Source organism: Artemia sp. Qi Xiang Cuo, chromosome 9 (assembly GCF_049724085.1).
Source record: "Artemia sp. Qi Xiang Cuo chromosome 9, ASM4972408v1, whole genome shotgun sequence".
In the NCBI taxonomy this organism is placed as follows: Eukaryota; Metazoa; Arthropoda; class Branchiopoda; order Anostraca; family Artemiidae; genus Artemia; species Artemia sp. Qi Xiang Cuo.
The window spans coordinates 76982391-76996437 of record NC_142802.1 but is presented as its reverse complement, the minus strand read 5'-3'; the positions used below and the strand labels follow the sequence as shown (position 1 = coordinate 76996437).

The following is a 14047-nucleotide window of genomic DNA, read 5'->3' as shown; positions in this document are numbered from 1 at the left end:
CATACACAAAAGTAAAAAACATTTTACAAAAGATATCAAAGAGCAGGTAATATTTATGAAATCATTTTGACAGATTGATACGAAATGCAATCATAGACATGCTAGAAACTACCCATCTTCGTACTGTAAAAAAATAAAAATAAAAACTATCCAGCTAACATAAAAGCCTGTCTGCCCAGTGACAGTTGTCCAGACTGTCCCACATTTGACTCTGATGGAAGAACGCTGTTTAACTGCGTTTGCCTATTTGTGGTTACTGGTTACCTTGGCTGAGTATGTACAATTTACTTGTTCAATATTCACTTATTGTTCCCACTTACCACAGCTAATAGATATAAAAAGAAATAAAGAGCCCACATATTTAAAGAAGTCGCGAAAATTTAAGAAGGAATTCCCACAAATAGGAAAATGGATGACTGCGTTTAGTCAGAATATGCTGACGATTCTATTCATCTTCTTCAATATCTATTTATTATGCAACATCCTAAATAAATATTAAACAGTTTAAAGATTTTGAGAAAAATGTACTGATCGTCCCCAATATACGTACTTGAATGTTAGATTAAGATTCCCAAATTATTTTAAAACACATAATACCTTATTCATTATTTCACGCGAAATAGATTATTGAACCTTAATTCGGGATATATATATATATATATATATATATATATATATATATATATATATATATATATATATATATATATATATATATATATATAAATTTTTTCACGCAAAGGTCTATTGTTGAAAATTGTGAATATGGTTGCAAATAATGCAATTATTTCATTCTTCAATATCGAATCTGCTTCGAACTATTTGAAAATAGTGGCGTTTAGAGACAAAGATGACAGATTAAAATTATAGGCGGGGGTGTTGACCACCTCTCCCTTCCTCCAGAATTTATGTGTGCAACGCACGGGATTACACAATTATTTGCGTCTCGTCAAACTGTAGTTGAGTTTTAGTAGATCCAAAGATTGGTATACTGGTACTTGAGGGGTTGGCATACAGATAGCTGCAGTATCAGTATTGGTGTTGTAGCTGTGTACCAATAAGTTGTGTTTAGAGGGCTTTCAAACTTGGAATGCTGTAGTTTTTGAAACAACTACTATTCTTGCGGAATTTTGGAACTATTGTGGTTTTCAAAGCATATAAAGTTAACTAATCATCAATCAAATAGTTCGTGGTAATGAACTATAAGTAAGGAGCGACACGGCTCAATAGTAACGAAAATCTAAAAAACGGAACTTGATGCCAGTAGATATATCAAAAGAATCGGCTTATTATGCTAATAATAAACTATGTCGTTCCTTTATGTAATTTTTATTATTGTTCTTTACTCTTACTATTTGATATTTCAGTTACTATAGGAAAGACATCGTCCTTTCCTACAACCTTTCGTGCAGAATATCGGGGTTGTAGCCACTTTTCTTGTTTTTTAAGCCAATGGATTTTTCTTGTTGTTCAAGCCAAGGAACTGTTTTCTATATAGGGGTTTCGGACAAGGTGGTTCTAATGATCTAGTTCTTGTTTTGATCTGACACCTTTTTTAGGAATTATGGGCTATTGTATTTCTTAGAATGAGACTTGATTGTCTCTTACTAGGTTGCTGGCTACCGCTGCAACCCCGATTACAAACAGGAACAAGGCTTTGGCTTTTTCTAAGTTGGAATAGTAAGTAACAAAGCTCAGTATGGCACTCTACCCAAGACAGGTAATTTCTTAAGAGATGCTTGTATCATATTAACTTTTATTTACTATGTGCTGTGGTTTGTTCTTGCTAGGTGTAATACCAATAAATTTACATAAGCATCATATATTAATAACTATAGCAATCCTTTATGTAGTTAAGAATAAAATCCTATTTTGATCTTCATATGCAAGATGATGTCCACGTTTTCATTGAACTAAAGAGATTCTTTATATAATTTTAGCTACTATATGAACTAATATTGATGTCCATGTCTACATTGAACTATACAGATCATTTATATAATTTTAGTTACTATATGTCTCGATTTGCTATTTACTAGGTTTTAGATATCACAACAACTATAGTACCAATGAAACTTACACGAGTATCATTTATAAGTAACTATAGCGATCATTTATGTAGTTAAAAATAAGATCCTATTTTTATCTTCGTATGCAAGATGATGTTAATAATATATGTTACTCAAGTGTTATACGAAAATGTATTTTTTTATAAATTCCTTTTTTTAAACTATTTTTTGTTAACTACAAAAGGCGCTAGATGTATCAATTTCCATTAAAATGAACCATTAAACAGCTCTCTATGATTTTCCAGTCCCCCCTAGCTGCGGAAGAAAAACGGAAGAAAGATCTTTGATGCAGAATATCGTGGTTACAGCCACTTTTCTTATTTTTCAGGCCATTAGATTTTCCTTGTGGTTCAAGTCAAAGAACGGTAAGTTTACTGTATAGGGGTTTTGAACAAGGCAGTTCCAATAGTGTACTTTTTGTTTTGACCTGACTCTATTTTTAGGAGTTATTGGTTATTAAATTTCTAAGTATGAGACGTGATCGTCTCTTACTAGGTTGCTAGCTACCGCTGCAGCTCTATTCCAAATATATAAGTTTCGATACAGTTACCCATCAAAGGCTACAAGCTTGAGAAAGTTTGATTTTTTTTTAATAGGGAGAACTACCCACTAAGAGTCAAAGAATCTTAATGAAAATCACACCATCAGATTCAGCGTATCCGAGAATCCAACTATAGAGGTTTCCAGCTCCTATAGGGAAAAATTGAATTTTTTTGTTTTTTTCCCAGAAAAAGATCACGGATACGTATTTATTTGTTGTTGTTTTTTCTTGGGGTGACCGTATCGACCCAGCAGGCCCAGAACATTGGGAGAGGGCTCATTTTAACGGAAATTAAGAGTTCTAGTGCCCTTTTTAAGTGACCAAAAAGATTTGATAGCAACTAGGCCCCCTTCTACGCCAATTTTCTCCCACAATCTTCTCTTCAAAATTTTGCGATAGCTATTGTGTTTATCTTAGTTGAAAGGCTCGATAACTATGTCTTAGGAGATAATATGGCCACCAAAAGGCCCTGGGGAAGTTTTAAGTTAAAAACTTTTCCCACCGTTTACGTATAGCAATTGTATAGAGAAGTATGCATAAATTTTCGGGGTGGGGAGGGGAGGACGAATTTTCTGCTGGGGAAATTTTGCATGGGAAGAGTTTTTCATCGGGAAGGACGTTTCAAGGGGGCAAACTTTTCAGGGGAAATTTTACACAGGGAGGAATTTTCCAGAATTCCTATACGAATTTTTTTTGCATGTCTTTCTTTTTCTTATTTACTCAATTTTACAGGTGGAGATGTTAATGGTAATTACCAGGGGTAAAACTTCACCTGGGTTAAGCTGTCCAGAGGATATTTCCGTCGGGAGGCAATTTTTCCGTAGAGGTGGAGCCAGATTTTCTGGCATTATTTAAAAACAGAATCAGAAATTAAATAAATAATCAAACACATTTTTTAAATTGACAGTAGGGAGCAACATTAAAACTTAAAACGAACAGAAATTATTACATATAAGGGGGGGGGGGTGCTCCCTCCTCAAAACCTCGCTCTTTACGCTAAAGTTTAAATTTTGTCCTAATTCTTTCAGTACGACTCCTGAAACACAAGGTTCGTTTAATTATAACAATAAGGAGCTTTTTTAAAAGTACCAAAAAACTTTAGCGTGAAGAGCAAGGTGTTGAGGAGGGCGCAACCCCACCTCACGTACGTAATAATTTCTGTTTGTTTTAATTTTTAAAGTTGCTCCTTACTTTCAGTTGAAAAAACTTGTTTTCTTATTTAATCAGTGAAGAAAAGACTTATGGAATAGAAAGTTCTTTCAAAGCTTAGTGTCGTTGGACATAACGTAGCTATTGGATTTAAGGGAAAAAATGCTTTCAGCGTTTTTGCTGCCAAGCGACGATATATAAAAAGAAATAATTTTTGAAGGGTAGCAAGAACCCTTACTCCCAACTCAGGGTAAAATCTTTGTTATTACCATTATACATTTATGCATGGTATATTGAACATCTAACTACTTTGTCTTCTTCTTTTTTTCTTAAAAAAAGTTGAAATAAACCTGGAAATCATTTTTTAGCCTAAGACTGACTCCTCAGCAAGCAGGAATAGGATTATCAAGGTTTTCATTAACAGAAACTCAGCTTGGTTCAACATGCCTGATGCAACCACAGTGCAACTTTCGATCCAAGTATCGAACAATAGACGGGTCTTGCAACAATTTGAGAATCCCTTTACTTGGAAGATCTAAAACTGCATTTAACAGGCTCCTTGATGCTCAATATGGTGATGGTAAGCATAGCATCATTCTAAATGTCAAAAGTATTTGAAAAGGGATTCTTTTCAAATGAAAGTCAAAAGTGATGTTAAAACTTAAAACCCACAAAAGGCGTTGTATGAAAATTATATGACAAACTCTGTTCATTTTCTGTTTTAATTTGTGCTTGTAAATTTTGTTTACCCTCACAATTGAAGGGAGCAGACAACCTCCCTCGCCACAGCACTTAAACTAAAATTTGGCCAATGATCTACTGAACACAATTTAGAATGTAACACATATAAACAGTTCGTAACTACAAGTAATACATTGAAAATTAACCAGAAATGTTCGCTTTGAGGAATTTCTTGGCTAGCCGGCCTTTACCTTTCTCAACTCGCTCAAGCATTCGATTCTCACGTATTTAACTCTAGGCTATGATATTTTTATACATCATCAATATTTAAGTAGAAAACAGTTAAAACGACAAAACACCACAAAGAAGAGAAGAAGAGGATAAAAACCGCGAGTGAAAAAAAAACGTACAATAAAATGCAAATATTTCGGTCAAGACTTCCGCTTAACCGTACTCAGTACAGAATAATAAAAAAACACTGATAAAAATCCAAAGATAATATAAAAAACCAAACCTTAAAACAAACACAGACAATAAAATAGGACGACCCTCTCAAAGTAACGGTGAAAGGGCAACTGAAAAAAATACAATACTGAATGGCAATTCAATCTTTCAATTTATGTGAGCATTTTTAAAAGCCAATTGCTCCCTAGGTAACATATTATCACAGATTAATTATTTTTTTTAACTGAAAGTAAGAAGCAATATTAAAACTTAAAACGAACAGAAATTATTACGTATATGAGGGGGTTCGCCCCCTCGTCAATTCCTCGCTCTTTACGCTAAAGTTCGGATTTTGTTCCAAGTCATTTAGAATAACCCCTCAATCACAAAGACCATTTAATTAGAATAAATAACTCTTTTGAAAGTACTAAAAAAAACTTTAGCGTAAAGAGCAAGGTGTTGACGAGGGGATGAACCCCCTCATATAGTAATAATTTCTGTTTGCTATTAGTTTTATTGTTGCTCCTTATTTTCAGTTGAAAAAACTTTCTTTTTTAAAATTTCTGATCGTTTTTTAAATAATGCTGGGAAAACCGGCACCCCCTTAGTGGGAAATTCCCATTCTTCATGGCAAATTTCCTCTATGAAAAAGTCCTCCTATGTAACCACCTCTCCTCGACCCCGCTCTCCCCCCCCCCACCAGAAAAATCCTCCCTGAAAACGTCTGTATACTTCCCAATAACCAATACTATATGTAAACAATGGGTAAAGTCACATAACTTGCAGCCTTTCCCCTGGAGACTATGAGGGATTACGTCATCCTCAAAGACGTAGTTATTAGATTTTTCGACTCTGCTGAACAAAATAGTTATCTCGTAATTTTTATCGGGTGACTTTGGGAAAAAATAAGTGTGGGAGGGGGCCTAGTTGCTGTGAAGTGTGGGCTATTTCTCTCAGGAAATACATAATTATCGGTCCCCAGTGGGGGTGATCAAGCCTTCACAAGGACAGGACCTAGGGTAGCGTGGTAGGCAGAGATCGTATCTACTCAAGATGCTGCTAAAACTACTTTAATAAACAGATAAACAAAATACAATACTAATGCACACTCGTGAACAGTCTTCTTGAAGCTGTAAATAATCCAAGCTATGGTCAACTTGCACCGGCTGGTGCAGTTGATTTGGAGTTGGCTGCTGCACTCTCCAAGCTCGCCTTCTATAGTTAGCTAGTGGATGTTACTAGAAATCTCCGACGGCAGTTGGTGTGGAGATTATTTTTAAACTCGCACAGCTCACCGTATATTATAGAAAGGTGGAGGTTGCTCCAACTCTTCCAGTGGTGTTCCTCTAACCACTTGTCACTGTTGGTTCCCAAAGCTGAACTGCTCACAAGTTGTGTATTTTTGTTGAAATTCTATTTGTTGGCTTGGAATCAGAACTAACTTTCCCGGGTGAATCACAAACCCCAGCTCTGACATTAATTTCGCTCTTTCATAGTCATTATTTTGACATTCTAAATATGACCTTCCCAGAAGGAGAGAATCATCTAAATACACAACTGACAAATACCTTGTTCTTCGATGCAGGGAGATAACAGGTTTCATAAATTTCGTAAGAACCCTCGGAGCAGATGATAAGCCATTTGGCATTACTGTGAACGCATAACAACATTCTACTTAAAAAAAGCAACATTTGATAATCAATTTCAACAGGGCATGAATAATAAAAATCGACTAGGTCAATAGAAGCCATATAAAAATTTTTTGTCATTAAAAGAACTGCAGACTAACCACTTTCCATTTTAAAATGGTATATTTAATTCTTTCATTTAATTTTTTAAGATTCAGAATGAGCCGAGTAGACCCATCTTTCTTCGGGACCGTAAAAACGGGAGAAATATAACGTATTTCCTTTTTTCTGAACTAGGGTACCTTAACAATAACGCCTTTATGCAACAAAATTTCCACTTTTTTTCTTATAGCCTGTATTTCTTCAAACGTAAAACGTTTGTTTTTTGTTTTCAAAGGTTTTAATGGTGTTTTCTCAAATTCAATCTTATAGCCTGAGGCTACAATATTCAAAATATTCAAATCACTGGTTATTGACTGCCATTTTGAGATGTACTTACTAATTCTCCCAGCTTTAAAGTTATCAGCCAAATGTTGTGACTGCCTATTGAAATTAACAACAAAATCATAAAAATTAAGTGCAGGGTATGTTAAGTAGTACATACCAGCTATTTGCGATCCCTTTTCTGGAAATTCTGGAATTTGGACCTCTCTTGACGGTCCTGGCCCTGCCTCCTGCGACAATTTGGACGGGGAACCTCGTTCTGCCATCGGCGATAACGGTATCCCCCCCTTGCAAGTTTTTTGGTCTTTCAAAAGATTTTTTTCAAATCCGCCAAGGATTTAGCTTTAGACGTTGTTTTGGCAACATCTTTGCCAAAAAGAAATTCCGTGACTTTGATTTCAGGAGCACATAAAGCTGAGGCTACAGGGGGATCTGGGCTCAATTCAAATTTCATCGCATGACGTCTTTTTAGACTTAGATCATAATTGGCGAGGCCAAACATGTGAACACCATCTGTAAGGTTTTTGACAACCTTTTCTTTGATATGCTAATTTTCAAACCCAAGAATCGCATTTGCTGCCTCTAAAACACAAAATGTTGAGTGAACAATTGTCCGCTGCACTTGAAGTGGCTTAGCATCCCTCTATTTAGCCTGTGATGAGAGAGTAGCCCAAACTTCACTATTCACCTTTGGAGCAACAATTTTATCAGTATTCGCAGGCCTAGGGTGGCGCTCAAATAACTATTTTAGCTTCACTATTTCCAAAGGCTCAGAGAGAGCTCTATTTGCAACTTTGGAAAGTTTCTTATGGATCTTGGGACCCTCACTGGTACCAGAACGTTCTTCAGAAATCTTTTTAAATAGAGCGTCATTTGACGTGTTTTCTTTTAATCTTTTACCTTTATGCTTTTCCGGAGAAGCCTTCCGCTTTGTGTCATGGATTTTTATGGGGCCCCGAGAGCAAGATTTTTCGTTCCTAGAACTAATTTCAGGGCTCCGAGAGCCATATCAAGCACGAGTTTGAAACTCTGGGCTCTGAGAGCCATTTGTTTGATCACTATCACTTGAGAGTATTCTGTGACGCGAATGAGCTTTATATTGCCTTCCACGCCTCTCAGGATCACAATCTTCATCGACTGAATTGTCCAACAATCCGATCACTATCTCACTATTACTCATTATTTAATTTGGTCCGAATCAAAGGGAAAGCTATCGTCAACTGGTGTTGCGTTGGTCAATCGAGGCGATTGCATGCGTCTATCTCAGTTGAACTCGAAGGCGGAGCTAAGGCGCTCCTTTTGGAGTAGAATTCTAATTTTGTTCCTTCCATAAGCTACTTCTTTGTTATTATTTTTTCTCTGTTCAACTATTCTAAACCATTCTTTTTTATTTCTCTATAATCGATACATAACTTCCTTAATTTGAGGCAATTTACAGTGGAAACCCCTATAAGGAGTAAAAAAAAGTAATTGTGCCACCAGTCATGATTCCAATGCTCAAGGACTACACTGATTTAACTTCCAACACTCATGGACCGCGTTGATTTAATTTTTCTTTGTAGTTCTATTTTGAAAAAAATGGCCATATGACAAATTTACTTGGTTGCATTTCGGAAAAGAGACCGTGGGAGGGGTGGGGGATAGTTGGAGGGGGAAAGGAATAATAACTACCATCTTGATCAGTCTTAAAAGTAAAATTTCATTTCAAAAACAAATTTATTGGAATTACGAAAACTTTCCCAAAAGCCATTAAAAGTTCCATCAGGTCAAAAAAATATGCATTTAAAATTAAAACTTCAAACTGGTATTTGAAATTAAAACTTCAAACTGGCAAGAAAAAAACATGGCTTTTTGTTGTACAATGGCTTTTACTTTAGTATAGCTGAATCATTGGTATGATACTAGTAATATTTTTACCTAATTTTCTAAAGTCAAGAAGCATGAAATACAACTGACCGTCCGTTCAAACTCATACTATTTCATATATGAAATTTCTAATCAAATTAATTATGAACTTATCAGATTTGAATTATTCCTGAGAGAAAATGAAAGATTGTCATGTTCTGTGACAAGACATTGCCTAAGGGTGTGCACATAAATTTATAATAATAAATATAATAATTGTAATAAATTTATAAAATAAATATATTATAATTTATAATATATAATTACAATTTATAATGATGGACACAAATTTCAAGCGGAAGGCGTAATATTCAACAAAACAGCACCAAATAGGCGAATTTCGATAAAATTTGTAAAACCTTATGAAATTAATAATATAAGAGGTAGTGGACTCCCATCTCCATATTTTATGGCTCAAAAGAGGTTTTTAGATGTGATACACTAAAAAGATACAGTTTGTAGTTACAGTGGAAACGCCGATAAGGAGTAAAAAAAAGTAATTGTGCCACCAGTCATGATTCCAATACTCAAGGACTACGCTGATTTAATTTCCAAAACTCATGAACCGCGTTGATTTAATTTTTCTTTATAGTTTGGTTTTGTTCAAAATAAATTTGAGGCTATTTATACCTTTCACATAATATATAATTTCTTTCTGGAGAAACCTATGAATTTTTCTTAAGTCTAATGATCCGAAATCAAAATAAAGGTTTGTAGTATTGAAAAGAATTTTACTACGAGCGAATTTTGTCAAGTTGACCTTTGTTTTGCAGTCATACACTTCCTGAACGGAGAATTTTTCATGGGCAAGGGAAATTCGTCTTTTACTTGAACAGCGACAGATCCGACAATTTCTAATCGTTGTTACTCCCTGCTTCCTCTGTGAGCTCTACAACTCCTCGTTGCGATTTCAGAGCCTATCTGGAACCCCCATGTTTAAAGTCAATGGTCTTGAACCCTGTTTCTGAGTTTGAGGTAGCTCGGATCGTAAATGCCCTTAAAGTCTCAGCGTCTTCTGGACCAGATAGAATTCCTACATGGGTTATCCGTGCTGTTGTGCCTCCTATTCTATCACCTTTGACTAAGCTTGTCAATCTGTCTTTCGAGAAAGGAATATTCCTTTAATCGCTCAAGCGAGCTAAGGTTATAGTGCTGTATAAAGGTGGGTCCCGGAGTGAGCCTGCTAATTATAGGCCAATTTCTCTTCCATCTATTTTCAGCAAAATTTTTGAGAAGGCTATGCTATCCAGGCTTCTTAGTTTTCTGGATGTAAAAAATTTTTTCCGGGATTTCCAGTTAGGATTCCGAGCGAATCACTCTACAGAGCATGCTTGCGCATCTCTCTTGAATTTCATTCATTCGGCAATAGATTTTGGTCTTATCCCGGCAGCTTTATTTTTGGATGTTCGTAAAGCCTTTGATTCTTTGACTCATCAGATTCTTCTTTGGAAACTATCGCATATTGGTATAAAATCAAATGCTTTCTCTTCGTTTGAATCATATCTTTCTGGTAGACTTATTTCAATAGATCCGTTTTTCTGGAGCCCTTCTGAAGTAGAATATGGCGTTCTCCAGGGATCTGTTATTGGCCCCGTTTTATTTCTTATTTACGTCAATGATCTGATTACAGCAGTCAAGAACACCAGTCCTCTAGTATGCTGCAATCTGTTTCATCCGGATGTTCCTTGGTGTCCCAATGCTACTTCTAATGAACATTGCCTCGTTGCTTTTGCTGACGACAGCACTTTTGGGACTCTAGGGAAGACGGAATGTGATATCAGGTCTAACCTGGTGGCAATATTCGAGAGAGTAGTTTCGTGGTTTGATGTGAATTACTTGGCCTTGAATGTTGCCAAGTCACATTTTCTTATTTTTTCTCGAATTGGTGTAGCTTTCCCTCAACTGACACAGCTTCAGGCGTCATAAGGCTCCTTGTGTAGACCAAAGAATCGGTTGGTCCGGTTTCTTGGTATCCTGCTTGATGAGAACTTTTCGTTTAGACACCATATAGCCATGATTAGGGTTAAGGTCTCACGGAGTTTGGGTGTCAATTGAAAACTCAGACACACCTTTCCTGGATCTATTCTGAAGCTTCTTTTTTTATGCCTTGTCCAGTCATATGTCTCTTATTGCCCCATAGTATGGATGTCTACTTTTCCTTCTACACTGCGGTCGCTTTCTGTCATGTATAACAAAGCACGGCGTCTGGTTATGGACACCAACCGTTCTTCACCAAGACCAGTTCTAAATCTACAGTCTATCTACATTCTTTCTTGTGCTTCTCTTGTTTTTCATCAGCTTCATGGCAATCTTCCAAAATCTCTTCAAAAAACTCCTCAGTTTATTTCTGATTCAGCTCCATATAACCTTCGTTCGTCACATAATATCTGCATTCCTCCTACTCCCACTGTGCGGTCAGATTTCAATCCCCTCATCGCTTGTCACCAGGTTTGGAACTCCCTGCCTTCTTCAGTACAGAAATGCCACTCGTTTGGCACTTTTAAGAGGATTCTTAAGGACCATTTAGTTAAGAATCAAACAGAATAGTTGTTGTTGTTTTTTTATGTGGAGTTGATGTCCCCTGAGTGTTTAGTTTTGTTATATGGTGGTCTACTCTGTGCTATGACTCCAAGGCCTCAGGTATGGTCTCTTTTTAATTTTATATGTTGTTTGGCGATTGATTTCTTTTTTATGGTTGTTTGGATATATTTTTTTTTCTCTCATTCCCCCTTGTATCCCTGGCCATGGAGCCTTTCGAGGGGGATTAGGAGTGTTGTGATTGGATTGTGTATGCATTGTGGAATAAAAAACTCTAAAAACTAAACTCTTAATTTTTGGCATAAAAGAAGAATGTTTAATTTAGTTGAAATTGGTGTAAGAAATAAGAAGTGATTTTTTCCAACAGAAATTATTAGGGGATTGTGAACTCTTGGTATATTAATATCGTATTCATTTTTAATGATTTTTTGATTATTTATGAAGCATTAATGTTTGGGACGGAGCTACTGTTACATATTTGATAAAATGCTTTACTGCTATTAGGACATGCTAATCTCCATTTGCACATTCATAAGTAGTAAGCATGTACGCAATATCACGAGTACAAGAATATGTGTGCAGTTTCACGAGTACATGCCTTACCACGGGCTATTACTACGAACGGTACGTGCCTTAGCAGACTGGTTTCTGAGCCAACACCTATTTTCTGGGCTAATCAGAGAGATCAGATACAGAGGGTACTCCATATACGGCAACTTGATTAGTATAGTAATCGGATTCAGTATAGGGAGTGATTTTCATTGTAATTTAAAAAAGTAAGAGACTTTAATTCAGAGAGAGAACATTTTATTTTTATCTGAGATGATATAAACTTAGATAACGAGTGCTATGCTTATAGTATTGGAGCTTGATGGTGGAGCAGGTAGCAGCAATGATACAAGGGCGAGAGTACCAAGCGTGGCAATGGAAATTACACGAAGATGTAGACTTAGCCTTGAATGGGACGATATGTATGCCAGATATGTGATATCTTTGAGTAAATTTAAATTGGAGGAGCAATTATGCTTTGCAGCGAAACTGAACATTGTTCATATAAATAGACTTCAAGCTGCATTAGATAAACTAGTGAAATATATCGAGGAAAATAAATTGAATCAGTGATTATTATCGTTGTAATTATACGTAATAAAATTGTTTCTAAATCGAAGACATTTTTTCTATAGTAGGTTAGCGTACATTTTTAAAGTAGAAAAAAAGAATCATTGTTAGTCTAAAGTTGGTTGTGAGAGTGTTAGGACTCTAAGAAATGGATATATTTGAGAAAGAGAAAATCATAGGGAATCTTGTGTTTATGGAAAAACATTTGATCCTAGATGATGATTTTCTGGAGTTATCTGTTCAAAGGAAGATATTTTCTCGGCGAATGCTTTTCAATTTAATGAAAACTGACACTCCGCCATTAGACTATTGTATGAAGCTTTTACGTAGTGGTCCAAAGGCAGTTACACAATTTATTGACATATTAATCGCGAAAAGACAAAATGATATAGTGGATTTGCTTTTAAACACAAACTAGCTTAGAAATTTAAATCTTTTTTCACGAGAAAGATATTGTTCAAAGAGGATTTACTCCTCTTTCTCTCTCTCTATCCCACTCAATTTGTTAATCGTAGCTCAGTTTCATTTTGGCGGTGAGAGTGTCAACACATGAAAAAATGCTCCATACATGTCCACTGTGCATGTATACGCTGGGCAGCTGGTCATCATGTGAGAATTAAACAATGATTGATGAGCATGATGAAAAGTACAGATTATGCAATCCTGTAAATTCCATAGAGGATATGCTCTACAAATTAAAGTTTGTAATTCCTGTATTGAAGGGGCGCGTGACTCTCACCATAGTGGAGACTTGTGCTCCAATTGTCATTATGGTGAATGTAGTCAATGGGAAAATACATATCCTGGTATGATTGGAAAGAGTCCTAAAGATGATTTTACTTTATTGCTAAGAGACTGGTATCTTCATGGCTCCAGATTGTTTTAGGAGAAGGACCCAGGTCTACGATTCAACTGTTGGAACATCAAAAGACTCTAGTTTCTACGTCATCGTTGTGAAGACAATAGCTACTATGGTTATAAGCCTACTGATTTTTATTTGTCTGTTACGAAATGTGATTCACCACTTGAGGACACTGTATGTGACAATGCTCCAAATAGGCAAATTGAAACATGTGAATTTTACAAAATGAATGAGAATAGTATCATTGACTATACAAAGAGATATGATAAAAGTGAAGTTACACTGTACTGTAGAAAATGTGACCCTGACATTGCAGCACATCAGGATCAGTATACTGTGAATTCAGATAACTTATGTTCATGAAACTTATGTTCAGATAACCTCTCCCCCAATTGCTGTTGGGTTCTACCAACATAAAAACAGCTACAAGAACAAGGAATTCTATAAACATCACAACCCAGAATAGGGCTGGTTTTATCTTTGCCGTTGTTGAAAAAGTTCTGTGTAATATTTGAATTTTTAAAGACGACATTAGGTTTATGTTTTTTAAGGATTCTTTTCAATTTGTAACTCAATTTTGGAATTTATGGTAGAACAGTGAAAAGTTTCTTATCATCCACCAATGGGACGGTATCTGTTTGGGTTTGTGATTTGATGCATTCTTTTC

General features: G+C 35.8%; 1 protein-coding gene across 1 annotated transcript in view; it reads left to right on the top strand.

Annotated features, from left to right (window-relative positions):
• LOC148949038 (uncharacterized) overlaps positions 1–13404 on the top strand; it is a 133007-nt gene extending 119603 nt beyond the window's left edge. Inside the window, exons 5-8 of the mRNA XM_089095095.1 lie at positions 4128–4339; positions 7120–7233; positions 12259–12370; positions 13197–13404. Of these exons, the coding sequence (XP_088951221.1) occupies positions 4128–4339; positions 7120–7233; positions 12259–12370; positions 13197–13404 (646 nt within the window). The remainder of the gene's footprint in view (positions 1–4127; positions 4340–7119; positions 7234–12258; positions 12371–13196) is intronic.
• Positions 13405–14047: the final 643 nt, after the last annotated feature.